Raw genomic sequence first — 26,355 nt, 5'->3', positions numbered from 1 at the left:
AAGCTTGACGGTTTCAAAGAAAGCGCATGCACATCTGCCATGAGCATTCTTCGACTTCTACCCGTCTTAGAAGATATAATCGTTTCTGCCTCGAGGGAGGTAAAACCCGCGGGGTGCGGGACTGCGTACTGATAGTAAGTTCACTGACACAGATCAGAATTGAAGATGACCTGTATACCATGACATTCGATGGACACGATCTTCATCGGAGGTTGTGATCTATGATGAGTCGTCGGCGTCGACGTCGGTGTCGGCTTTATCGGAAGAACACGAAGCATAACTTGGGTCGAACTCTCTCCAACGTTGAGAATAACGAACGGTTGGTCCTCTTCAGGAACATGCTCCCTGTCTGCCCTATATACATCTGAGCTTCTGTCCGTGTCAAACGCGAGGGCGATCTTCGTTCTCACCTTGATTCTGTATTCTCCTTAAATCCCGGTCCCGGGTGTACCATATGCTATGATTGTGTGGTACCTAGGTCAGCAGGGAGAATCACGGGTGAGTGCGGTAGTGTCCATCTAGGACTACCCAACTTGTTCATGGCGGTATTCACTAAGACCCCGGTCGAAAGGGAGCGCTGATGGTGACCTTTGCATGTTTCATCCAGGTCCGTCGAAGACTGTGTCTTCAACAAAGTGCACTGACGGGTGAACCTGTGTCTATTGCCCATAACAGGCAAAGTTCTATCCATACATGTGCATTCCTTCTTTTTCATATCCCGGTAGTCAACAAGGTTCGCCAATTGTGACTCTAAACCGGATATCCAAATTGGTAAAATTGAAACCGCGTAAGCCGGATCTCTAACCTGAGGCGATGGAGGGATTTAATCAATTGCTATCCATGACGGCAGGAAGAACGGAGGAGGCTCATACCAAGAGATTCAGGATACGAATACGAATACAGTGGCAGACAAAGTCTAGAGCGCTTCGTCACTGCTTCCTGCACCCGAAGGAAGGAAGAGGTGGTAGCACCGACTGTCCTTGGCGCGGGTAAGGGAATTTAATGACCGGTAGAGTTTGCTTCAACGCCACCTAAACGGCGTCGAAAGAGGCGTATACGCTATCTTGCTCGGTCCAAAGCATGTTTGGTACAGCCGCGAAGAGTGAATTTCACTTGTTCGCTGCTTGGCGCTACCTTTGTTCGCAATCACTTCGGAGTTGGGCGAGGGTCATGCTGGTGCAATCATGTTCGGGATATCAGCAGGCGAAACAACAAAGGAGGATTCAGTTTACTCCGTAAGAGTTGTTGCAGTGGCACACACCCCCACATTAACTAGTTCCATCAGAGATAAAAAGGCCACGTTTCTGCCAACAAAGGAGGCATTTACGCCGCCTCATTCAAGAGATTATCTCCAACTCTTTTCAAGAGCGTTTTGCCTCTTGATACACCTGCCATGATCAACAAGAGTAAAGTTGAAGCCAAGGCCAGCTATAAAAAAATGGGGCGTACCGGGGACTCGGGAGAAGCCAGCGTCTCCCTTGGATGAGGACATCTGAGCAGACCGCATGGAGCTGTCCGGTGCCGGATGTCCGGCCGCATATTGACGAAAGGACAAACAAACCACAAGTCAGAACGCAGCCACCGACCAAACCAAACTTGTTTTTAATCCCTAACCGTCACCATGCAGTTCCAATAACACTCGCCCTAGCACGTCGCCCTTCGTCGTCCATTCTTGTTCGTCGTTGCTGCCGTCGTCTCTGCGCTTTTCTCTTTCAACGCTCGCGTTATACCCCATGTCGCAGTCGTCCAAGTCTCCGAGACCCATACTCAAACGAACCCACAGTGACGAGCGCCGTCATTCACCCCCATACCCTCACGGCGTACGTTTCCCCCCTTCTCCAGCCTTAGCACGTACATTCGATGCATATTCTTCATCAACATACGACCGCTCTCCTATAGAGGTCTCCAGAAATACATGCGCTCTTCCCGAGCGCGGTTGCCCTGGTCGTACATATGACATCGACGACCCTTCATTTTCAAAGTCCGTTAAGAAAACAGTGACCTCCCGCGGTGCACACGCTCATCCTCGCTTATTACACTCGACTTCGAGCCCCTCTTACTACTCAGAGTCAATCTCAAATCCATCTTCTTCGTCTTTACCACCGCCCCTTATCCTAGATCTTTCTTCAGAATCAGAAGAATCTGACGGATTCATTGGCCCACCTCCTCCTACATCCTTCTCTCGCCGTTCTTCCATCTCGCCATCATCTCGCATCGACAGATACCCTTCATCATGTACCTACCATCCCGAGATGATGTCCTCATCGCCAAGTGAGATCAAGGTACGGATACGTCGAAGTTCCCGTGAGAGAGGAGAGAGAATACGAAGTTCACCTATACTAGAGAGGCAGGACATTGACGACCCTGGATATGAAGATCGCCTAGAGTTCTCATCTCATTGTTCTCCCCCATCGCCCAATACCCGTTCAAAAAAACATCGTACACGGAAGAGCATATCTGCTCTCACCCAGTCGATGTCAACCTTTAACATGCAGGATGATGCAGGATGTCTTGGTGGATTCTAGATGTCTGTTGCCGTACTTTCCTATAGTTACGTTTTCTTTTTTTTTTATTCCTTTATTATTTGGTGTGGGCGGGCCATTTCGATTTCGCGTCCAGAGACTTTGTCCAGTTCAGAACTCTTGACTCGACATACTTTTTTATACTCTTTCTTGCACAAACCACGTAATCCTGTCCTCGCCTCTTCCGAGGATTATCTTACGCCTCCGTTCATCATCTAACTACTCTCATGCACGTCCGCTACCTCATCACCTTTTCACCGCAATTGACATTTCATCGTCCTCCCTTCCTTTTTTTTTCGCAACTTCAATGTATACCAACCGTCACGAATACCTGAACATAATCTGTATTTTTTTCCGTTTGTTACCCCTTGCACCTGAATTCAACTGAACCCCCCGTACCCAGGTCGAACTTGAGGATTTACAAATGATCTGTGATAGCAGAAGATTGGCGGACGCGCCCGTTCCTTGAAGATCCCGTAGTACCACTTTCCTACTTCCGCAAAACAGTAGGTTGTCGCAGACTCGAAAATTCCGTAGATGCCGGCCAAGTTCCCGTCTCAGGAAGTCGTACGCAAGGGTTATTCCGGACCTACATAACTCAGAGTGGGAACCAACACCTAACCCCTTTATACCGCCAAAGGTACAATCTTATTTTCTTCTGATACGCTCGTTTTTACTTGGCTCTAACCTGGTCTTTGTTATCAGGCTTCAAACTCCACCGAATGCTTCAACCAGAAAAGTCAAGGATGGATTCGTTCGTCTCCACTGCTGATTGTTCTCCCACAAGCTCTACTACTTATGACGTCTCTGGTAAGGAGCCACTTTGATACCGGCATCACAGAAAGCTGTTCAGTCTTGCATCATCTTGAAACATGGAAAAACGCCACAGCCGTGACCCTCTCCTTGGAATACGCACTGCAAGCGTCTTGAAAATCCTACAGATTCAAGTGGCGGCGGCTTCGATTGATGAGTGCAATCTAGGCTAGACTTCTGTTTCGCACCAAATGCCAACCGCGTCTTTGTTTACAAATCGCAATCGCAATCACATTGGCAAAACTATACCCATCTTTACCCTCCCCCCCTCCCCCCAAAATCCCCTCAGTATTTTCACTCCCTCCCGCAACCAGCGGGTTCTCCAAAGTCCGTTCAAGGACCATCCAACCTCCCAAGGACCGTTCACCCACTGCAATCTCAGATGTTCTTACGGGCGTTTGAGTTCCGCCGCCTCCGCCTCCGGATTTTCGTTATACTACGGGCCCCTTTTGATTAACCAGCAACTACCCCGAGAGGTATGTGGTGTCTGTGTTACTTTTACATCAATAATGATTGTCTCTCTATCTTGTGCTTTGAACCCGGCCTCATGACCTTCTCTCTCTCGCACTCGTCCGTCCATCGGCCTCTTCGTTCTTCGAAAGTTTTATTCAAAAATCTATCAATCTATCGCGCGCCCTAGAAGAAGGAAGAAGGATCTACAATCGTGATCGCGAGTACTCCGCCGGTAGCTGCGTCTCCCACTGGAAAACTTGGGAAACCAAGGATGGTCGATTTCGCCATCAATCCATCCTTCCTTTGTGGTTTAGGTTTTAGGTCCACCGGCCCGTATAGCGGATTTTTCACTGGAGGCGAGTGCAGAACTACCGAATCGATGACATGCGTACTGCGCACTGCAGGCCTGCCCACGTTCGTATTACAGGTAAATCTCCGTGGAGTCTGGGACAGCAAGTATTTCACACTCCCCCCCTCCTCCCCTTCGCCGGCCCCAGTCCCGCATTCGAGGTTAGGAGGGCGCTCGATTGGATTCAAGTTGGCATTTCGGGGGGTCGGAGGTAAGGTACTACACCGATCCACCTACCGGTTCTTTGGTGCGCAAGACGGTGTATGTTACGATCTTTCAGAGTAATGGATTTGGCCCAACACTGCCAGTGAAGGTAAAGAGAAACGTTGAAGTACTACCACTACCGTGACCTTACCCGTTCTCTACTTCCGGACCCCAGGATAGTAATCGATCGGAGTGGTCGGCCTCATCGCCCTAGATCCGCAAAACATGTTCCCGGCGTAGACGGAAGAGCACCACAAAGCCGCAAAACCTTTGGAAATCCTTCTTCAAGAAGTTCAAGCCTCTACCAGGATCGATTCGTTCACGCAAATGGCCCGGAATTGTTACTATGCACAATTCTTTGTTCATAGCAACCGCTGAGAAATAATAAACCGTTGGCATTCGAATCTGAAAGCTACAGGCTGGATTTTGTTCCAGTCGCCCGAAACGTACTTGAAGTCAAGGCTAAGCACAAGAAGCAAATACAAGGTAAATCCTAGTGAATCCTCCTGGATGATCGACGTGTAGTAACGGACCCAGGCCATGTCCCAGAAAATCAGGAGTCGACCAAGGAGCCCCCAAGGCCGAGAGAGATCGACGGGTCATTTGGAGACCATTGATCCCGATAGATGTGAACGGAATTCAGAATTCCATTTACTTGCTTATTGATTTAGATCTGAGGAAAGTGAAGGAGCGCTCGTGTTCGGAGACGTTTTATATTTGTAGGTTCGGCGTTGAAGGAAATGACTCTAAGTTTAAATTTCGGGAAAACGAAAACACGATAATATGAAACATATAAAGACCAGTCAGTGCCTGCACGCATACTCACTATCATAAGTATACACTATCCATCGTCGAGAAAGTCGGAGGAGCAGGCAGTGTGCGAATTGAGGTTCAAACGAGAGCTCGACTCCGAACGATACGCTTGCACTGCGTGCGAATACCAGGGAGTGGCGACCAGCACACACGTGCGCGTATAAGTAGACTCCAATGCACCTTCTCGAATCTCGACGTCTACGACCACTTGCGTTCCATTCCAGGACGGCGATCGCTCTCCATTCTTAGACACAAAAACCAACCATGCGCTGATATTTATGACTTGAAGGGGAGGAACAGTTGCGAATATTAGAAGATGGCAGAGCGTTAGTTCGACAGGTGGTAAGCACTGGTGACTGTATCATTGGAGATGATGGTACCGTGCGCGACATTAGCTCCTGTTCTCCACCGTCATCATGTACTTCCACGACGACTTGGACGAACTCCTGGACTTTGAAGAGGTGAAGATCGACAGACTACTGTTAGTCTATTCAATGCGTTCCTCCTCTAAATATACTCACTAATAGACAAGCCCAGCGAGGATACTGCAAGCAAGTGGAATTCCACTTGTCGTTTTCGGCCAGGACGCTCTGGCGTTTGGTGACGTCGTCCCGACATTTTTTCGACCGTACCGTTCTCGTTCCATGCGACCTCGTCCAGACCTCTGTCGACGTTTTGCAGAGACAACTCCCTCAGTTTCAGGTCACCCAGGAGAGGGGCTACGGCTTGATGAACGACGACGGAATCTGTGCACTCCCTCGTGCAGTTATACTTAAAGGGCACAACTCGAGCATACCAAATCTTATACAACCAGGGAAGATACTGATAGTTCCTCAGTCCCATTTCCATTTCGATGTGACAGACTCCACACGGACGTGCGGCCTCATCTCTCCGTTGGACCCCAGCGGCGAACCTCTTCTCTTCCCTACAGTGCCAGCCTTCCTCGATGCAATCATCGATACCTTCTGTGAACCAGTCGACGGCGTTGAACATATTCCCTTTGAAATATCATACCTTTGGTTATTCTTGAGCTCTCTCGTGCTGAATAATACGTCTTACGAAGATGGGCCTATCGATCCCGAGACTAAGGAGCTCCTACCATCCGCGAAGGAGCTGCTGGACGGAGTTAAGCCGGAGAATATCGCTTTTTTGGAAACGTATATGCGGACTGGCTCGATAGGGGTGGCCCTTGAACTCAAAGCTGAACGCGCACGTCTCAAGAGTGCTCGTATACCCAAACAACCTATGTGAGCTTTCCCCTCTCTCTCTGTGACAACTCTTGACCAATTCCTAAGTAAAAGCCTCCCACTATCCAACAAGACTCCTCCATTTCCTTCCAGATATCAAGAAAGCCATCAAACACCAGCTGGAAGAACTGCTGGGAGCATACCACTCCATTCTCGTTCCTTCTCACAGTATCATAGGCCACCCCCTCACCCACTTCTTTTTCAGTCGATTCTCCGCATGCTCAATCCCAAGAAACTTCTTATCCGTTAACGTTCTATGTTTTGGAATACATTGTTGGTCTAATTGGAGTTCCTGGAACGCCCTATATGCATCCATTTTCTTCTGTATCCTCTCTGCCGTCTCGTTGTTTGACAACAATGCCTCAGGAGAAATAAATCCATAACTCTCTTAGTCTATTTTCGTATCCTTCGCCACCGAGGCGAAACTTCAAACGTAACTCAAACCGTTACCCATGTTGCATGTCTACAATACAAAACACCAGGCCTTACTCAAGAGTCATGGATCTTGTAAATATTCTGAACTGACCAGTTTCTTTACACCCCGTTTTGTCGCCGTTTCTTACCTAATCTTACATAAGTGCTTTTTTTCTCTTTTCTTCTAAGTTCTTCCGAACCTGCCAGGCCTCTGTTCTTGACCATACGATTGGAACCGGCATAACATCCATGGCCTTCTTCAACGACTTCTCAATGCAGCTTGGACAGGAACCCACGAAATCTCTAACGAGCGCAAACGGAACAAAGGGTAATTCTCTTGAATGAAGGCGTTTGTAGTGTCCTGATCACCGTGTTCGCTAGCGGAAGCAAAGGATGTCGTATAGAAGATCCTCAACAACGACTATTCGACTCAAGATAGATTGAGGATGACAACCATAGAACAATGAAGTGTTGTTCCGAAGAGAATTGCTGGCCGCGAGGAAATGGAAAACAAGTCTTCGTTGGGTAGCTAACAAGAGGCGATTTTCAGATTGCTTGACTTCATTGAATTTGCCAGCTCTAGAGGTTGGGCGGCTTCAAAGCGGGTTGTTGTGAAGTCCTGAGATTGGAGCGTGGCCTTGAAAGGTTGCGGTGTTGGAACTTGGAAGCCCCGCTGTAGGAGATTCTGACTGGATGCGATACTATGGTGGAGTCCAGATTGGCGTTGGTCTCCATGTAGTTATACGGACAAAGACAGCGGAGGCGATTGTACAGTGACCGGCCGTCGATGTGATGAAAAGACTCTATGTATGTGGCTTGCGCGGGGACTTTGCTCCTACCTACTACTCTCTCAGCCATTGGATCTAGCCATCGTACTTCCTCTACTAGAAAAGCTTCTCAAAATAAACCAGATCGCCAAGTCCCCATGTCAACGCTACGATTCCTCAAATCCTTCATTTCTAAGTCGAGAATCGAACACAACCTAGGAAAAGCGATAATGGAGCTCATCAACACGTCCCACAAGTGTGGCTTCGGCTACTACATAGTTGGTGGTGTCGCTGCGATTCTTTAAGACCGACAACGAGCCACCAAAGTATTCAAAACCCTCACGGTTTCAGTCTACCGCTTTTCTCACAATGATTTTCGCCTAACAGGACCTTGATATTCGTATGACTCGGATGGGAAATGCAGAGAGGCAGGCTCTCCAGCGTAGGCCCAACTGGGAGGTCTGGTCGAGTCGAAAGAAACCTCAACTGAGGGTGTATGTCAAATTCGGGCCAAGAAATCGGATCAAAATCGACGCGGTCCTCGTTCCACCCCCAGAATGCAAAATATATTCTAAGCACAAGTTGATACGCGAACTTCACGGGATTCGCGTTGCAACGCCTGCTCTATTGGCGGTCATCAAACTACAAACCATCGCTGTTCGAGAGAACATATCTAAGCTTGGCTGTGATGTTTTGGATCTTGATTGGGCGCTCGAGGAGGTCAAGAAGGGAGATGACCGCAAGATGCTTTGGAGGCTGGGTTCCCAGCAGGTTGGGAGAAGATGTTCCTGCAGATGCGGAAGGTTGTGAGCTCCAAGCAGGTGAAACGTATCACACAGCTTCTCAAAGACGTCGGACTAAAACCTCCCCTTGTAATTAATGCAAAATTAATGTGTAATTTAGAAACAACTCCTATCCAGACTGGGAAAACTTACAATTTGGTGGTCTACTCAGTTACTCAACAGTTGCCGATACACATACCACCAGAAATGGCTGTAATTCTGCAGCTTACCCGCTCTCTACCCGCATTTTGGAACTGCGCACTGGAATCCATGCTCACCTCCAAGATCTGTAAAATCAAGAAATTCAGGAGTCGACTAAGACCCAAGGCCGAGAGAGACCGAAGGTCATTCGGAGCGCGATACATGAAACAGAAGCCCAATATTTATATTTCTGAGGAAAGTGAAGAAGCGCGTTCAGAGTCGTTTCAGTATCGGCAAGGATAAGTGCACGACGACCTTACACCCTTTATATAAAGGTGTCAACCCCGATCAAACAAATCTACATTCCCACCTTCTACGGAGTAAGAATACAGTAATTCTGTGTTGTGTAGCGTCTTCTTCAACTTAGGTATGACAATGTTCGCAAAAAAAAGTCGATGCCTATCTTAGAGAGAGGGTTTCTGGATGAAGTCGTGACCCTATAACCATTGGGCATAAGTCACATATTCTCCGCAATTATACGTAGACGTACAGTGGTGATGTTAGTCTTGAGTTCAGGGATCGCAGCGGCAACGAGCTTCTTCTCAGACTCATTAATATTTCCGAGAGTGTGGATTTTAGCAACACCTTGAGCCTAGATAAGATTCGGTACTCAGTATCATCAAACCAGACAAGAGGAGAAACCATACGTCGAGTTCGACCCTGGCGGAGAAGAACTCGAGGGATGTCCCGAGTTCATTGGCCAAGGCTTCTCCCCCAGCCGAGTCCGCTGCGAGACTGACATAAGATGGGGCAACTATTCCCTTCTCACCGTTGATCGCTTTGATCACTTTGCACGCGAATTCGTATCCTGCGTACGCCATTGACAAAGTGGCAGATCCTGCACCATCCTTGGCCTTGACAACCTCATCTCCTCCGAATTGAATACGGTGAACAAGTGCATCGAGGTCAACTCCACTGGGAAGGGGATGACTGGATTGTGAGAGTAGAGGAACAATCTGAGATAGAGTGTAAGTCCTGCAAGCGAAAGCAGGAAGGTATGTACGTACCGTTACTCCAGAGTGACCTCCAACTACTGGAACGACTACAGAAGACGCTGCTGAAGGATCTTTCAATAGTTCAGCAACAAATGTTGACGCTCGGACAACATCTAGCGTTGTAACACCGAACAATCTAAGTGCGCAATCATGGGTCACAAATACAGGCGGAGTTAATGACTTTCTCTACCTCTTGGGGTCGTAATGTCCCTTTGCTTTCAGAACTTCTGCCACAATGGGAACGGTGGAGTTAACCGGATTAGAGATAACGAGCACGAATGCCTTCGGGCAGGTATCCGCAACGCCTTCAGCCAAGCCACGAACGATTCCAGCGTTGATCTGTTCAGAAGTCGTCATTTATATCGCTTTCGATCTGCGGGAGGGTAGCCCTTAACCTTAAAAAGATCATCTCTGCCAGGTATGTGTGGGTAAGTTGATGTACTTGGGTTCACTATAAGTAAACTGACCTTGTCATCTATGTCCGAGGAAATGAGGCAAAACTTGGAAGAAGAAGAGAGTGACACGTACACCAGGTTTACGAGGAACACCAGCAGGGATGATTACAACCTCAGCGCCAGTCAGAGCCTTCGCCAAACCACCGTTGGGTTGTAGGTAACCTTCGACTTTGGCCGGGGTTGCGATATGAGACAGATCGGCGGCTACGCCAGGAGTGTTGACGATATCATAAAGACCCAGCTAGAGCAGTTGTGAGACGACATTAATGCTCTCTGTGAGGGACAAACACACACCCCAGTGACTGAAGGATTCGTTTTCAACAACAGCGACAAGGGTTGGCCGATACCGCCTGTTCCAAAGGGTTGTATGAGAACATGAAAAATTGTAGATCACAACAGGGCATACCCGCAGCGCCAAGCACAGCTACTTTGACCATTTCGTTGAGTTTCTGGGTGCTCGATGGTGGTGGATAAGGATGAGAGTAGATTTCGCGTCCATCTGATTCCGAAATGACCTCGCGACGCTCGGCTTTTGCCGCAACGCGCAACTCGATCACGTGGCGTTGACGCGCCAATGGTGTTTGTACTTGTTGTGTCTCTGTTCTGAAATTAGGTTTTCAACCTGAACTCACGTTCTTCGACAGCAACCGACCCGGCACTCGTTTTCTGGAAGAGCGTCCAGCAATGTTCCAACGCTTTACCAGTGCTCTCCGTTTTGGGCACCGACATGACGACGAACACGCTGGCCCTTCCAAGGGCGAGGTTATGGGACAAGTCCTTGAGCAACATCCAAATCTTTCTGTTTTTCATTCAGACTCTGACCGTCCAATTTCACCATCAAGTCCGCCAAGCTCACCGTCCAAGATACGAAAACACTTGAAGCGTATGTCAAAGGGTCCTGAGGAGTCTCTCCGCTCGTCTTCACCCATACCATCCAAATTGTCGATTGGAAAGCCGAAAAAAGTAAGGCCTCCACTTCCTTTGAATAACAGTGAGTATTGGTCCTTCTCTGGTTCAGAATCAAGATGTGAAACGTATCAATCGTCAGATTCTTCTCAACTTTCTCTCGGTCGTGCAACACCAGAACCTTCGACCTCATTTCCGCCTACAGAGCCATCTCGTCGACCATCGCTTGACGCCCTGCGTTCGGTTGGGAATGGACCCTTTAGCTCAATTCGGTCTCGCAGATCTATTGATATGTTACAAGCCACACCTAGTGAATCACTACCTCCAGCACAGTCACCAATTCCAGCAGGATCAGTCCGTTCGATCCTACGTGAACCAAATACGCCTGGTACAGGCCAGAATGTTCGGTTCTTTTCCCGTGATGCGTATAAAGTCTTGACTCCAGACCAGTCCATAGCTGATATCGAAAACCAGGCGATATCATTGCTTCCCTCCAACGTTCCTCCAACACCAGTACCTAAAGATGACTTTCCTTCTGTAGTCAGTCGTGCATCGTCGTCGCCCAAGAATGCACGCCCAACAATAGTTGAGGTTTTTAGCCGGATGCAGGACATCACGAATCAACCTGGCGATCGCGATCAGGATACGAGTGGGCCAGACAAGTCATTGTCGTCCATGAGCATCTCTGAGGCCCCATACACCTCCAACATTCTAGACTTTTCTCAAGATCTTCAGTTACCCGATCTTCCTCCTGGTCTTGGATTCGATATTGACTTCGAGAGTGGCGTTGGAGTCTCAACGGATGTTGACAACCATTCGCAGGGCCCCATGATGACATCCACCCCTTACCGTTCTGACCCGCGGAAGGGGAAAGGAAAGGAGCGTGAAGTTTCCGTTGACGAGGATGATCCCTTGAAACATGACGTGGATGAAGGCATCTTCCATTCCAAAGAGAAATCCTCAAAAATGCCTCTGGGTCTTCATCATCGCAGTCAATCACTCAGCATGGGACAGACAGCCTTTTTCTCCATGATGAATGGTTCGAAACGGTCTTCCACCTCTTCGGTCGTCCCTTCCCTTGTTAGTGACGTCAAGACGGCCTCTGCTACTGATTCACCCTCGGTATCTTCAATACGAAGTCGTAGTCGTGCTCTCAGCGATACCGTATTCCATTCAGTGTTGCGTTCCTCTCCACCTAAACCCCCAGAGGAAGATATCTACGACGAGTCGTCCTCCGACGTTCTCGTATACTCGGGCAAGGACCCCGAACCGGATCCATTCAGCGCGAATGCTGGAACCTATTATACTCGTCAAACCATGATCCCAACCACTCCACCCCGAGGTGCTCCGACACATGTTCGCAAGACTTCCAAGGAGGATAGTCTTATTGTCTCCCTCCAAACGCAGCTGGCACTTCAATCGGAACTCTGCGGACAATACGAGACAGATCTTCGAGCTCGCGATGAACTTGTCGACCTTTTGAGTCAAAAACTTTCTGACTCTGAGAAGGAAGACATCAAAAGGAGGGGTATCTTGAGAGCTTGGAAGAAGAAGGTGGCTGAGCTAGAACGAGCGTGTAGGCTTCTCGAGGAGGAAGTCGAGGGATCGAGACAAGAAAGTATGGAGAGAAGCTTGATGGATGAGGCTAGCGGCCAAGCACTCAGGATGCTTCACCGCCAAATCGCAACTCTTGAACGGGAGAAGGGTGACGTAAGTCGGAGAGAGGAAATATTACGAGAGGAGGTTGAAACGTTGGAGGGCCTTGTGAGGGAACGAAGTGAAGACGTGCTGAACCTGAAGGAGAAGCTCTGGAAGCAAGATGAGAGTCAACGAGAGCTGCAGGAGGGCATCATACAGGCGAATGAACAGATGGAGATGCTTGGGAACGTTAGCCTTTGCTTGGTTGACGAGGATGAGTTGAGGAAGCAGCTTGCAGAGGCCAGGGCAGAAGCTGAGCAGAGGAATGAAGAGGAAAGGGCGAAACATCACGAGGCAGAAACAAAGTGGGAGAGCCAGAAAACCGAACTGTTGCTTTCCGCTGAAAACGCCAAGGCAGAGAAAATCAGTCTGGAGGGTGAATTGGAGACCTTGAAACAGCAGCTCAAAAACCGCGACGATGAATACACTACACTGAAGTCTGAATTGGAGGCACAGTGGGGACACGCGGAGAAAGCTAGTGACAAAATTGAGGTTCTCTCCGCCGAAAAGGAAGAGATCGAGAGAGAGCGCCAAGCCCTCGAAGTTGAGAAGAATACTATGGAGATGGATGTCCAGAACTTACAACTTGTTAAAGGAGGGCTCGAACAACGGTGCCAAGCTCTCGAAACCGAGAAGGGCGAGCTGGAAAAGGAATGTCAAGATTTAAGTAACGCTTTGGAAGAGCTTCAGGAGAGAGTAGAGAGTATGGAACTTGATTTTAACGATTCTGAAAACAGGCGGAATGAGCTTGAACGCCAGGTAGAAGCCCTGGAGAGTCAAGTTCATGCAGTAAGTCGCCCTTTTCAATCTCATTGGCAACGTTTTAATTCTCTTCCTCAGGGCAAAGATTCGGTCCGCTACAAGCACGAACATGCTGAGGGCCTTGCTCATAAGCTGCAGGAGCGTGAAGCCCGGATCAACGAGCTCGAGATGGAATGTCGTTTCAACGCGGATAACGTAGCAAGGCTTGAGAAGAACATCGAACAACGCGACCAGGAGGTTTCCGCTCTCAACGAGCGCGTCCTCTCGCAGGAGAAGGAGGTTGAGAGGATCAGCGAGAACATGACTAAGATGACTCGTGAACACACTCGCATCGTGAATGAGCAGATGAGAGATCTTCAGGATAGCGCGATGAGAGAAGGGGAAGCGAGGGGTGAAATGGAGTCATTGCTCAAGAGCCAGGCGGAGGCAAACGTAGTGCTTAGGACTTCCCGCGAGAAGATAAACTCACTACAAGAAGAAGCCGAAAAACTCAGGAGACAAGTGCATCAGCTACAGCAGGATAGCGCAGATAAAGAGGTGAAGATCGTTCAGCTTATGAAAGGACGAGATCGGGACAAGGAAGATCTGAACGGTTTGAACATCGCGTTGGATTCGAAGCAACAAGAACTTGAGCTGGTACGTGATCCTACTTCTATTCAAGTTGTCGACCGTCCAACTTACCCTCCTCTAGATCAAGCGGAAGTTGAGCGTTCGTGGAACAGCAGGAAGCACTCCCCTTCCAACAAAAACTGGGAATGCGCATCGCCGCGACCCTACAATATTCTCAACGCCATCCACCTCTCGACCACCCTCAGTGTTGAGTGACTCCGGGAGGGAAAGTGTCGCATCTAACAAGGAGAGGAAGCTCTCGTCAGAGACTCCAATGAAGAATCCCGCTCTTGCCAGGAGCACTAGGGCAAACGCAAACCCATCGGCCTTTACTTCAAAGAGCGCTACTTTTAAAGCTGGACTAATGGGCCCTCCTGTTGCGCCCACTCGACAATCCCTTGGTACGCCGACACCCTCACAACGCGTCCCCTCCCTATCGCGAACCTCGTCGACCGTTCCAAAGGAGGTAATTCAACATCGTCGACCATCATCCACTGTCCTTGATGCAAGCAAGATAAGAGCTGCTGCTGCTGTTAAGCGAGCACAGCTGGGTGAGAGCCCTCCGCCAAGCGATGCATCTGAAAAGGATGACAAGGAGAACGTGGACCTTAGATCTCAACGAAGGGCCAGTATGATACCCACCCCCGCATAATATTCCGTTCATTCTCAATTCTTGAACTCTCCGAGTCCTTTTTCTTTGTGATATATGGACATTTTTTCCGATTTCTTTTTCGATCTTCTGCCCACCGCCATTGTACGACTGGCATTTCTTGAACGAAATTTCGCTATCGGCGTTGTATGCTCTCGTTATGCTCTGTAGCTCTTCTCACCTACGACTACTCACGCTATTATTTGAACTCATCTATGCACAAGACATCGATGTCATGTATAGTAGAACGAAGACATGTCCAGAATCCAACTGAGTCAAGTTTGTAAGATGACGCAGGTTGACGCCCATTACAGAGACTGGGTGATGACTGAGTCTTCAAGCTTCAAGCTTCAAGTTCGCCCGTTTGCCACGAACGTTCAGGACATCTCACTTGAGTCAACCGCTTGTACGACGCGCGAGCTTTTTCAATTATCCTCAGGTAAATGACAAATTTCATTGCATGCACACAACTGCTTTGTATATTTCCGTGAAGGTCTGACACTTCATCGATATCTGCAATTTTAGAGGCATCAACAGCGTTCGTTTATTATCATCCACACTGGGAGAAGATCGCCGTAAAGGTTATGTAGATTCGCAAGAGAATCTAGACCAGTTTGGGGTTCAAAGCTTTCTCTCATCCAATTTAGAGTCTCAGACAATTGACGTACGGTAACGCTGCAAGTTAACCATAGTTCTATTTTGTTCCTACTCCACGCAGCAAGCTTGATTTTGCACACACTTCAATGCTATTGTTCTGTTTAGTACAGAAATAAGGGAACCAGGATAATGACTGCATCGTTACTAAATACCTATATCATCTTTCCATACGAGTCACGACTGAGCTTCATCCTTCTACGCTTGTTACTGATCCTCAAATATAGTCATCTACTTGGCTCACAGGAACCTGTTTACTCGACTGTCATTCAATACAATTCAACGGCGCCGATGCTGCACGCACCTCCAACTCCCGGCAATTACTCATTCTGTCCTCACGATTTCCGACAATGCTGTACAATGTCATGCGTCTTCGGTTGGAATAGGCACACATTGGCAACAGCAAGAAGTCAAGAAGACAGCTTCGGGTCACGCTGACCGCACCCTGACAAATTATTGACTATACATGTTCATGGCATTGGTGCCGTTGTGTGGTCTCGGGATCGGGAATTAACACGATATAATAGGTTATCGAACCTACATCCCTTTGTTTTCAAGTCATCACCCTTTTGAGACGGGAGCCTGAGACTACATACACCAGTGTTGACGCAGTACTTTTGTATGTTATTCATTTTCTCAGTTCCTTCCCAGCTGTAGTTGAGTTACAGGTTTGTGAACAATATCACAATGGCAGTGATGAACAAAACAGGAAACTCCGAATAGTGATTAATGACCATAATTGACCATAATTATCAAAGTGGCCGCCACGCGGCCGTTCCTTTAAAAGGTGACCCCGCAGTATGGAAGGGCTATTGTCTTGAAGTACCAGACTTACCTCTTTGTGTCGCTTCACTCACGACGACTGCCTTCAGTTCTGGGGTCTTCGTCGTTCCCTCTCGACATATTATCCTCCCGTCTTCCACGCTACTTCTCAACGCTGCTCAGTGACGCAGGTAGTCACCTGTTTATCTTTGGTAGGTGGCGCTCGTAGTTTTAATATAATCAAGACTGATACCACTTTATTCTCTGTTCGTAGAACCTTTACTTTACCTATTCACACTTAACTCTACCCTTCGAAGCTTGTCTCTCGATCATGACAGAATACGACTATAGTCCCGAAGGCTATGAACGATACCTCGAAACACAGCGACGCATATCACGCTGGGTCGACACCGCTGAGGCACATAGAAACCAGTTCAAATCACCTTTCGGTGCAAGATCAGACGTGGACGACAGTGAACGATGGGATGGCGTCGATAGCAAAAGCCGTGAAAGGGATGATTATAGGCATTCGAGGGGACCATCACAGTTTTACTATCCATCACCGGTACCGCCGCCACCACTACTACTACCACCACCACCACCACCTATGGTTGCACCTCCAAACCAGACGTGGCATCAGACACGAGGAGCTTCTGGGGCGTATCGGCCGCAAGTCGAACTACCTGCTCTCGTTATTACCACATCTTCCAAACGTAAATCGCCCAAGTCATCGAAATCACGTCGTTCGCACAAGTCATTGTCGAGATCTAAGCAACAGACGTACATCATTGCTCCCCCTGTCCCTCCCGTTCCTACGATCATAGTACAACCGCCCCCGGGTCAATACGGCTCTCTGAATAGCAGCTCAGTGACCTACATAAGTACTGACCATACTGGCTATCCTGTCACTCGCATGTCGCCGTTGCATCCAATACCAGGCTCAGTATACTCGTACTCCACGCCTCCCCCTATAGTTAGTCAATCCCCTGGGTACTCTAACCCACCTCCGATGATGTCGCCTTACACTACGCCGGCTGGCAGTCCCTTACTGCCACCCGGCTCTTCCTTTCACCAACATAAGCGAATGTGGTAATAATACCGCTGAACGCGAGAACGGTTCGAGTTATGGTGTGTCATTTTCGCTTCAATTTGCGTTATTACTTTGTATCCCGTTCTGACTATGTGCACCACAGTACTGAGCTCGTTACCATTACGTGGCAATTTGGAACACTTGCATGAGTTCCGTTTACTAGCATGGATGGGCTGCCCAATCTTTCCTTCACACGCCCGATCCCACACCTAGACCTCGATTTGCTCATTTGTATCAATAAACAACCACTTTACGATCAGTGTACATCGGTAGGAACTCGCACAACTTGCCTCGAGGCATTCCTGAACCTACCAGGCGAGTCCCGAACCGATTGACTACGTGTTATGAGTCCCATTTTTCCGATTTACCCACCCGGGTCAGACAGGTCATTTATTACCGGATTGACTCGTGTATCAAGGGTCTGATATCCTTGAGAACATGAGTGGTGCACAGTGATCTCCGTTGGAGTCAAGTTGGAGTATCGTTTACTCGGCCAACGTCGCCTGGAAAACAATCCCCTACTCCCTCGGATAATCATGGGCGCCTTTCCGCATCATCCGACTACACCGTTCATACATGAAAACGTACCGTTTCCATTCTGTGCGCGCTTGTATTCCATATCGAGTTTGCAGGGTACTGGCCCAACAATCTCCACACGTCCACAGACCTCGAGAACCACCGCCATGGAGATGTTCGTCATCTTCATCTTGCATAAATTGACACTTCTGTCCCTCGTTCGATCCTCAGAAACGGACCTTGAAAGCTTCATTCTTATCATAATAGTCATCAGGTTTGATTACTCATTGTTGTACTCCCTTCAACTGGCTATTATCTCGTCTCTCTAATTCAAATTAGCATCGCTCAAGTTCATATCTCAATCGTGGATCTCATTGTATTATTACATAGACTGCAATTAAAATCATTCGTGGGCTCCGACTGGCTGGGGAAACAAACATTTATACATTCTTCATCACAAAAGTTTCTTTGGCATTGACTCGCTAGCTCTGTCATGCTTCATCAACTTCCTTGCTGTACGGCTCCAACCCAGCAGACTGATACGTAACTTCTCCTTTCACCACACTGGCCGAAGTCAACAGATAGCCACCCACCCACACATACGTCCTTCCACCATTACCTGACATCACCGAAGACAATATCATTCGGAGATGAAGGACCTCGAGTGCCTTTTGAGCGTCATGGTAGACGGATTGGGAAAGGAGATGATCACGATGTATAGGAGAAAAGAGCGAAACGATCTGCAACCTTAGTCTGTATAAAGACGTACTCATCTGGCTCATTTGAGGAAGATACAGATACAATCAGTTGTTGAGCTGCAGTTTCATATGAAAGAAAGTGACAGTTGTGATAGTTGTGATTGATAAAGCTAAGCGGAAGGCGGACGGTCGGTGGAGGGATACCTGTACAAAGTTATGGTAACCCGTAAAGTAAAAAACTACTTCGGTGTATCCAGCGGCCCCATATCTCTTCCTTCTGGCCCTCCTTAAGGAGCCCCCGACACCCACAGCTAGGTAGCTGAGGACACGCCCTGCTTTCCTCAACGGCGGATATGTGCGTCTTGTCTCCCTTGTTCCCGAGACGAGCAGGTAAGCAACAAGCTTCATCCATGTTCGTTGTCTTCTCCTCTGGATCTCCTCATAGGTAAACGTGCCGAGTCATCCGAGATGGATATCTGAGAAGTGAACTCGATCTCCGCATTTGTGTAGTATACAGAGCATCCAGCAGCGGTGATATCTCTTGGGTTGTGTGGATCTGCAAGATGCTGTTCTCGTTTATATTTAGCGATTGACCACGTATCGAATAGGTTCAAACCGCATCGTTCACATACCAGAACTAAACGTGTAGACAGCATGCTGTGCAGAACAGCTTGTAGACTGGACAGATAGTTTATGAGTATCCAGAGGTCAACGACATCGGGTGGGTGGGACTTACTGCGCTCCTCCTTTCCGCAGTTGATTGGCCTAACGAGGAATGTGTCTGAGAGGAGATGAAACTGCAAACTGTTACATACCTCGGATTGTGTTACAAGGCCAATGTTCATGAACCCTAAAACTGCATTTCCTTCAGCGCCTAGTCGCAGATCTAACACAACTCGAATCATTACCCAGCATGAAAGAGAAATACATTACACCTAAATGATTGGTGAAGGAAGATTCAAAGCTGAAGAAAACCGCTGGGGACATAGACATACCATCCTGCCAAAGTGTATCAATCAACGGTGCTCTTACAGACTTTGGTATGGTTTTACGCCATTTAGTGATCCTGATCAGAGAAAAAGATAAAGTAGCTGGCGACGAAGTCACGATCAATTCACCAGGTACACAAGTCGGAGCGGGCGTCTGCTCACCTATTTCGTAGATGATCGTCAGAACATAGGGCACGACGTATCCGTTCTTGACATCCCCGATCACTACGCTGCAAACATCTATCCAGGCGGGAGATATGACAGCTTCAACTGGAAGAAAAAGGAGTAACAGTCGTTGGCTTGTTGGAGGCTCCACAGGTCATGAGATAATGCACTCATACCGTGGTTAGTCTTGACACTGAAAGCCACTATGACGGCGGCAGGTATAACAGCAGACTAGACCCCAAACTACAGTTTGAGAATTCTATCCCCGGTTTTTAAATGACAAACGTACTCACCACTGAGAGGGTAACTAGTGTCCAGAGAATTCTCTTATCTCTTCCCCATATCGCCCATGTCCTGACTGCTACAATGACTGTGTCCGAATGTTTTCAGTCAGCACGCTCCCTGACGACCGAAACCTACATTCTGAAGCAACGATTGCGACCAAACGGAGAACTTGTGGGTGCGGTCAATGAGCGTTTAAGGAAACTTCACGAGAGCCCAAGGTTAGGCTTACTAGTATTGATGCCATCTACTCGAAGAGAGACATGCTGCCGAATATTGGTCAACGGGTTGCTTGTCGGAAGTAAAACGGGATCGGGACGCACAGGTAGGAGAGTGATAATCGTGCTGGTCATCGCAAAATAACGAGCAATCATAAACGCGATAGAGCTCAATGTCAGACGCTTCGGCCACCATAAGAATTCGACCTAATTCCAGCTTTCAACATCCCGAAAATCCACTGAATTTAGAGTGCTTTTTGAATACGCGCGCGTACCTCCTCAGAGACGGTTAAGACGTAATCAAACAGCTATTGCACGAAGGAACTCATCAGTTCGGTAGTCGAAGAGGTTACAGTCGATAACGCACGAATAAACTGCAGCTCGCAACTACGGAAGTAGCCAAGACCGGATGTCAATTCGATATTGCGCTTCATTTTTCCAAAGCAAAACAGAAACATACAAAGCAGGCTCTGTAGAAATGTTCAAGTACGATTAGGAAGGCTTCAGAGCACATAAAACACTGGAACTTACTTGTCCAAGTCGTGCATTCGAAATGCAACCGGACAAAACGACCATTTCAGCGTCGCTCATATCGTCCATGCCCTCGCGCGTTCAAACGTTCAAACGTTCACTTCCGACTTCCGAAAGGTTGCGGCCGGCGTGATGAAGTACAGCTCTGACCGAGCGGGAAGTATTGTTGCAAGAAGCAACTCTGTCCCTTCGACTGTATGATCGGCCTGCTACTCCGCGTGTGACTCTATCAAGTCCGCGTGTGCGTTTGCTCAAATCTGACTCCATGAACATTAGGATTTTCATTTGGGCTACTTTCAGAGTGTATGGTATGTAGTACAACGAAGATTTACTTTCCCAGAAACATACACTTATTTTTTTTAAATTCTAACGTCTATAAGCAGGGTAGCATCAAAATCTGGCAAGAGATCTTTTAGGCGGAACCATCCTGTTGGGCAGCGTAGATCAAGAGATCGCAGACACGACGGGAGTAACCCCACTCATTGTCGTACCAAGCGATGAGCTTGACAAAGTTCTTGTTGAGCTGGATACCGGCCTGCGCATCAAAAATGCACGAGGATGGGTCTCCAATGAAATCGGTGGAGACAACGTTGTCTTCAGTATATGTCATGATACCCTTCATGTCGCCCTTCACGGCGTCCTTCACGGCCTGCTTGATCTCGTCGTAAGTACAGGACTTCTCAGTGCGAACGACGAGGTCGACGACGGAAACATCTGGCGTGGGTACACGGAAAGCAAGACCTCTGTAACCAAAATTTGATTACTGGAACCGCCCAAATCGAGGAAGGATCAAAAACTAACGTCAATTTGCCGTTCAAATGAGGGATGACCTTGCCGACAGCCTTGGCCGCACCAGTAGAGGAAGGGATAATGTTATTGTTGATACCACGTCCTCCACGCCAATCCTTGTTGGAAGGACCATCGACGGTCTTCTGAGTAGCGGTGGTGGCGTGAATGGTGCTCATCAAACCCTCGACAATACCGAATTTATCATTGATAACCTTTGCGAGAGGAGCGAGACAGTTGGTAGTGCAGGAAGCATTGGAGATCTGCAAAAGGGTATTCGTGAGGTGCTTTGTTTGATTCGAATAATCAATCCACATACAACGGTATGCTTGGGGTCATAGTCGTTCAGGTTAACACCACAAACGTACATGGGAGCATCAGCCGAGGGTGCGGAAATAATAACCTTCTTGGCACCACCCTTCAAGTGGGCAGAAGCCCTGTAACACCGAAAGTTAGGTATTTACGATGCAAACGGGCGAGAAACGATACCCACTTCTCGATGGTGGTGAAAACACCCTACAAGTCTATGACGTAAGAACTCGTCGCACAAACGAAAGAGAAGAACATACGGTCGATTCGACGATGTAAGAAGCACCGACAGAGCCCCATTTGATGCTGGCTGGGTCCCTCTCTCCAAAGACTGTGATCGCCTTTCCGTTGACGTAGAGCTTGCCATCCTTGGCCTCAACGTCTCCCTTGAAGCGTCCATGAACAGAATCATACTTGAACATGTAAACCTGAACTCCGATTTAGCAGACTGGTGTATACAGGAAAGCATAAGATGCGAACCATATATTCAAGGTCGATGAAAGGACTATAGAGCACAATCAGCGCGCGATCGCAGTCTGCGAGAAAACAACACGCACTCGTTCACAGCGACAACTTCGATCTCCTGCTTTTCGAGGGCATTACGGAGGACGATACGGCCGATACGACCTTCACCGCATATCCATAAGTAAAAGAAGAAAAAGGGGGAAACCGGAGCGCACCGAAGCTAAAGACGATCAAAAGAACAAACGACTTAGTTCAAGCAGTCATCCCAAAACAGTGACTACAAACCCGTTGATTCCTACTTTAACCTAGTAAAAAGGTCAGAGCATCGCCCTAGGCAACAAAAACGTTTGCGAACCATAGTGAAAGAAATGAACTGGGTGATAGAGAAGTGGAAGAGACACGGGTTACAAATCCAAGCCCTTTATATACTGCGGGCTCAAATTTCAAAGATCGATCACGCTCTGGAATTTTTACTATTTCTGGTTGCATCGATAAGCTTAACGTCACCATTGACACCAACGTTTGCACCACCTTGGTCTTTCATTCTCAGCTCAACCTTCAACTCTGAGGGCTAGTGACACGGGGCACCCGGCCGTGGGCTCTGGACAGAGCCTTGAATTAATCTAGAACAACCCAGAGAAACTTTAGTCGGGACTTACGCCATCTTGATGGAGGGAGTGCCACCGTACAACTGCCCCCTACCTACGTGCACACCGAAAAGCGGGTGGCCGCTCAGGCCTATCAACGTTTCAACAGTTGGTGAAGAGTGGATTTACGATAACTTGAACCACCTCTTCGTGAATTCCATTCAAACGCTGTGAAGAATGGTTTCTACACGCCATGCAAAGCCACTTACAGATAATCTGGTACAAAGCCGAATAGGGCCGAGGCGTCGAGTTGGGGGGGCGGAGTTAAGGGCACCGGAAAGAGTACTGTGGCGTCGTCGCAGTCAAGACCAAAGTCCTTGGAATCCTTAACTTAGTTCAAGATATCGAAGCGGGATTTGGATTTTTGACACCTGCCGACCTGCCAGTTATGATACTATTTAACTTTACACTCTTGTCGTGCCTCGTTATTAACGGTTGTGGGTGTAGCAATGGCATCCGCAGTGCGTTCATAATAGGTCAAGGTGCTGGTAATCCAAGTTGACAGTTCAAACCGTATGTCTTACATATAAGGTGAACATACAACGGTGGAACGGCAGCTCCGGCGACAACACCTGAGAAATGGGAGTCCGAGGTTTTAAATTTCATGTCAAACGAACCTAGTAATGGGGTTAACGTTGTCGACACGCCCGCGCTCGAAGGGAAGCTCCAATTTGTCGCGACAGCAAGTGCGCCTGAGCTAACGGGAAGAGTCTGAGAACCACGACTGGCGGATGGACAGCAGCAGAAGCTGGAGCTTTTTATACACAGTTGATCATTACTGATAGGGTGATTCAAGCCATTTCGATAGTGACACCGAAACTCGTTACCAACAAGAGGGGTTCGCACTCGTTCTGCAACAAAATTTCCAGTGAATTGCGATAACACCTCAGAGCAACGGAAGCTCAGCATCGGATGGTCAACAGAACTCCATCATCTGGTTGAGCCGTATTTCAGAAATGGGCCGCGCTCTAGATACTCAGTAATAGAGACGATGCGGGTGAATTGCGATACAGTAGAGATGCACTGCTTGGCTGGAACGACGGGATCGCGTGCTGAAGCGCTGATCGCCTATACGATCCGTGAAACTCGCTATTCGCGGGACAATGTACGTGTTCTGTATGCCAAAGACTGCTGTAATTACCTATCAGTGGATTTTATAAGGCCCTAGCTCGCACGCTAGCCCAAGACTCACTGTCGAGTTGAACAATTGTCCTCTAAGGTTAAAGATCTCTATGCTCGTTGAAAGGGGTAAGATCATACAGCGCTCGGGTACCACAGTGATCATGGTGAACAAGCACGATACCTAGCATTAGATAAATACTACTATTAATACGATGAAGAAAGTTATGAGAGGGCAGAGATACGTACCACAGGTTGGACGAAACAGTTCGATCATTGACAGATGAAATCACGGCGAACAACTGAAGTTGTCAAAGCGGAGTTTTGCTAGAACAAGAAAATTTTTGATCATCACACCCACAAGAAATTGTACACGTTTGCTTCGGAGCGAGTAGAGATTTCTGTACGACTGTCAATCTTCCTCCGGCATATCGAGATACGCTCTTGGGGCGCGTTGAGGTATCCCGGTGCAATGAGAGCACAACGGAGTGAGGGCTTATAGTTATACGGATGCTCGCGTATCAACTGTTTACGCTATTGCGAAGACATTCGTGTCCATCAATAGCACGGTAACTGGATGGTCAGAGCACAGCAGGTTTGTGGCATGTTGAGTGGCTAGTTGAAATGGACCAAACATCCGAGAAAGCTTATGAACGATACTTCATTTGTGGAAGGAAGGGATCCACGTACCCGTTGAGCAGAAATAGAAGTGCTGACACCAAAAGACTCTTCGACCTTCAGCCCGAACTACCCATGTCCTCCAGACCACGACAAAAGTCACCAATCACGACCTGCACCTGCGATAGTTTCAATATTACCGCTTTACAAACACAGACGATTACCGGCCTCAGTAAAGCGGTAAGGAAGATGTCTTGCGGATTGCAGGATAAAACAGAGTGATTCTGGTATGCGATCATCTTGTTGGCGACGTGCCCACAGACGTTGTCGACGAGAACCATCTTGATACCTTTGAAGAAGATGGATATATATATGCGACAACAAAGAATGCTGGGATTGCGAACATTAATAATATGGCCAGTAGTAGAAGATTTGCCATTTTAATGCCTTCATTCCGGCTAAAAGTGATAGTTGTAGAAGCAGACTATTGAGTAAAGAGCGTATGCAATATAGCTAGGCCGACGCACCATAGCTTAGATTATGACGACGATAAGTTTAGCAGAACAAAAAAACCACTCTTCAGCTATCGTGAATTAGGATTCGAGTTGACTGGCGAGCCGTATGGGATTGCAGTGACCACAAATTCAACTCCGTTCTAAGTAGATCGAGTAGATGCACCACATGAAGAGCATAGCGAGGCTTCATGCATCATGCATCATGATTCAAGTTGTGATATGCTGCCGGCCCGGGTGAGCGCGGGGAAAATGTCGGATTATTATTAGGCTTTCAAACAGTTTCTAGAAGATCTAGATAGTGAGATAGTGTTAACAAGTTAACAAAATCGCGGAAAGCTGACCAGATTGACCGACGCCGTCTAATGACACCTCACGATTGATAAGTCCATGGCTACCGCATCTGCCATATACGAGCTAAACATGCAGTAATTCGAACTTGTCCGCTCGACACGCACTCATGACAAATTATTCGTACTATGTCGCCAGCGCCAGAGGAATGAGACTGTCGATCCATCATGAGTGTAGGACGATCCCTTCTAACATTGATGCGTAATACAAACCCAAGCTGAATGAAAAACCGTATCTTCACCGCCTTGAGAACAGCATTTGCGTTTGCGCAGGAAACCGGTTTAATCCTGCGATGGGAGCGGTCAGAACAATGGTACAACGTTGCTTAGGGTCATCCTCAACCTGACTCCATATATAAATCAGCACAACTATTGCTTCTTGCAACAATTCGACAGGAGCCGGAGTTGCCACTGTATCCTTGTCTTTCCACAATTGCAAAGTAATGCCTTGATTCGGTAGTTGGGAACCTAAAGTACACGACTGTACAGCCTGGCAGCGTAATTGCGCGTAAATAAGGTATTGAATGCGGAGGCTTGACGTAATTCAACAACTCACCTCCGGTGCAACTGACACTTTGAGTGCAAGAGGTACATAGAGTCGACCGGTTCTGTGTCGGTACCCCCACCGTATCCCCTCAGCTGTCAGGGACGACAAAAAATGATCGGAAACCCCAGTATCCATCGCAAGAAGCAGGCTTTTCAGAAGACGGAAACACGGGATGCTCGTTGCTGAACTCTTAAGCGTAGTTCGGGGTTGACAACTGTGATTGATGTCTTGCAACGTAAAACAGAATGCACCAGGGGTTTTGTTCCAACTTTGAATTTTGAGACCTGCGTACGGATGTTGGTGGGGTATATGACCGATAGCTACAAGTTGATGATTTTGGGACTTGGTAGAAATTGCTCCATGAAGGAGGAAAGTATAGGGAGCGCGAGGGTTAAGGAAAGTCCCACGGTGGGCGTCACGGGGTGCCGGACACGGAGATGGTCTCGGTGACATCGTTG

General features: G+C 48.0%; 9 protein-coding genes across 9 annotated transcripts; 5 read left to right on the top strand and 4 right to left on the bottom strand.

Annotated features, from left to right (window-relative positions):
• The first annotated feature begins 1,530 nt into the window (after positions 1-1,530).
• On the top strand, positions 1,531-3,407 carry E1B28_013402 (uncharacterized protein). The gene is made up of 2 exons (XM_043158558.1): positions 1,531-3,162; positions 3,228-3,407. The coding sequence occupies exon 1, from the start codon at positions 1,734-1,736 to the stop codon at positions 2,523-2,525; it is 792 nt and encodes a 263-aa protein (XP_043003907.1). The 5' UTR covers positions 1,531-1,733; the 3' UTR covers positions 2,526-3,162; positions 3,228-3,407.
• Positions 3,408-5,323: 1,916 nt separating this feature from the next.
• On the top strand, positions 5,324-6,839 carry E1B28_013401 (uncharacterized protein). The gene is made up of 3 exons (XM_043158557.1): positions 5,324-5,635; positions 5,692-6,401; positions 6,456-6,839. The coding sequence occupies exons 2-3, from the start codon at positions 5,884-5,886 to the stop codon at positions 6,649-6,651; spliced, it is 714 nt and encodes a 237-aa protein (XP_043003906.1). The 5' UTR covers positions 5,324-5,635; positions 5,692-5,883; the 3' UTR covers positions 6,652-6,839.
• A 1,899-nt stretch (positions 6,840-8,738) lies between these two features.
• Positions 8,739-10,495, bottom strand: E1B28_013400 (uncharacterized protein). The gene is made up of 10 exons (XM_043158556.1): positions 10,422-10,495; positions 10,310-10,365; positions 10,089-10,256; positions 10,028-10,035; positions 9,956-9,971; positions 9,751-9,899; positions 9,573-9,696; positions 9,213-9,521; positions 9,056-9,157; positions 8,739-9,002 (listed from the first exon to the last, which is right to left on the bottom strand). The coding sequence occupies exons 1-10, from the start codon at positions 10,450-10,452 to the stop codon at positions 8,970-8,972; spliced, it is 996 nt and encodes a 331-aa protein (XP_043003905.1). The 5' UTR covers positions 10,453-10,495; the 3' UTR covers positions 8,739-8,969.
• A 128-nt stretch (positions 10,496-10,623) lies between these two features.
• On the top strand, positions 10,624-14,909 carry E1B28_013399 (uncharacterized protein). The gene is made up of 4 exons (XM_043158555.1): positions 10,624-11,006; positions 11,064-13,408; positions 13,460-14,017; positions 14,073-14,909. Exons 1-4 carry the CDS (start codon positions 10,700-10,702, stop codon positions 14,640-14,642), a joined length of 3,780 nt encoding a protein of 1,259 aa, XP_043003904.1. The 5' UTR covers positions 10,624-10,699; the 3' UTR covers positions 14,643-14,909.
• Positions 14,910-16,386: 1,477 nt separating this feature from the next.
• On the top strand, positions 16,387-17,148 carry E1B28_013398 (uncharacterized protein; the record flags this gene model as incomplete). Its single annotated transcript, XM_043158554.1, has 1 exon — positions 16,387-17,148. The coding sequence occupies one exon, from the start codon at positions 16,387-16,389 to the stop codon at positions 17,146-17,148; it is 762 nt and encodes a 253-aa protein (XP_043003903.1).
• A 533-nt stretch (positions 17,149-17,681) lies between these two features.
• E1B28_013397 (uncharacterized protein) lies at positions 17,682-17,990 on the top strand (the record flags this gene model as incomplete). The annotated part of the gene is made up of 1 exon (XM_043158553.1): positions 17,682-17,990. One exon carries the CDS (start codon positions 17,682-17,684, stop codon positions 17,988-17,990), a length of 309 nt encoding a protein of 102 aa, XP_043003902.1.
• Positions 17,991-18,393: 403 nt separating this feature from the next.
• On the bottom strand, positions 18,394-20,762 carry E1B28_013396 (uncharacterized protein). The gene is made up of 16 exons (XM_043158552.1): positions 20,545-20,762; positions 20,474-20,483; positions 20,381-20,400; positions 20,289-20,321; positions 20,119-20,220; positions 20,028-20,061; positions 19,934-19,966; positions 19,807-19,883; positions 19,690-19,744; positions 19,511-19,618; positions 19,355-19,450; positions 19,268-19,294; positions 19,175-19,215; positions 19,096-19,124; positions 18,992-19,037; positions 18,394-18,925 (listed from the first exon to the last, which is right to left on the bottom strand). Exons 1-16 carry the CDS (start codon positions 20,611-20,613, stop codon positions 18,764-18,766), a joined length of 942 nt encoding a protein of 313 aa, XP_043003901.1. The 5' UTR covers positions 20,614-20,762; the 3' UTR covers positions 18,394-18,763.
• On the bottom strand, positions 20,545-23,254 carry E1B28_013395 (uncharacterized protein). Its single transcript, XM_043158551.1, has 10 exons — positions 22,460-23,254; positions 22,390-22,409; positions 22,320-22,324; positions 22,197-22,266; positions 22,120-22,144; positions 21,900-22,067; positions 21,824-21,846; positions 21,650-21,767; positions 21,346-21,593; positions 20,545-21,287 (listed from the first exon to the last, which is right to left on the bottom strand). Exons 1-10 carry the CDS (start codon positions 22,460-22,462, stop codon positions 20,957-20,959), a joined length of 1,011 nt encoding a protein of 336 aa, XP_043003900.1. The 5' UTR covers positions 22,463-23,254; the 3' UTR covers positions 20,545-20,956.
• Positions 23,255-23,535: 281 nt separating this feature from the next.
• Positions 23,536-26,350, bottom strand: E1B28_013394 (uncharacterized protein; the record flags this gene model as incomplete). The annotated part of the gene is made up of 12 exons (XM_043158550.1): positions 23,536-23,882; positions 23,944-24,054; positions 24,120-24,485; positions 24,561-24,667; positions 24,717-24,837; positions 24,893-24,946; positions 25,016-25,285; positions 25,345-25,403; positions 25,459-25,505; positions 25,564-25,638; positions 25,694-25,840; positions 25,907-26,350. The coding sequence occupies 3 exons, from the start codon at positions 26,348-26,350 to the stop codon at positions 25,633-25,635; spliced, it is 597 nt and encodes a 198-aa protein (XP_043003899.1). The 3' UTR covers positions 23,536-23,882; positions 23,944-24,054; positions 24,120-24,485; positions 24,561-24,667; positions 24,717-24,837; positions 24,893-24,946; positions 25,016-25,285; positions 25,345-25,403; positions 25,459-25,505; positions 25,564-25,632.
• Between the last annotated feature and the right edge of the window lie 5 nt (positions 26,351-26,355).

Source organism: Marasmius oreades, chromosome 9 (genome assembly GCF_018924745.1).
Source record: "Marasmius oreades isolate 03SP1 chromosome 9, whole genome shotgun sequence".
In the NCBI taxonomy this organism is placed as follows: domain Eukaryota; kingdom Fungi; phylum Basidiomycota; class Agaricomycetes; order Agaricales; family Marasmiaceae; genus Marasmius; species Marasmius oreades.
The sequence above is the reverse complement of the archived record's forward strand: the minus strand, read 5'-3'. Positions and strand labels throughout refer to the sequence as shown.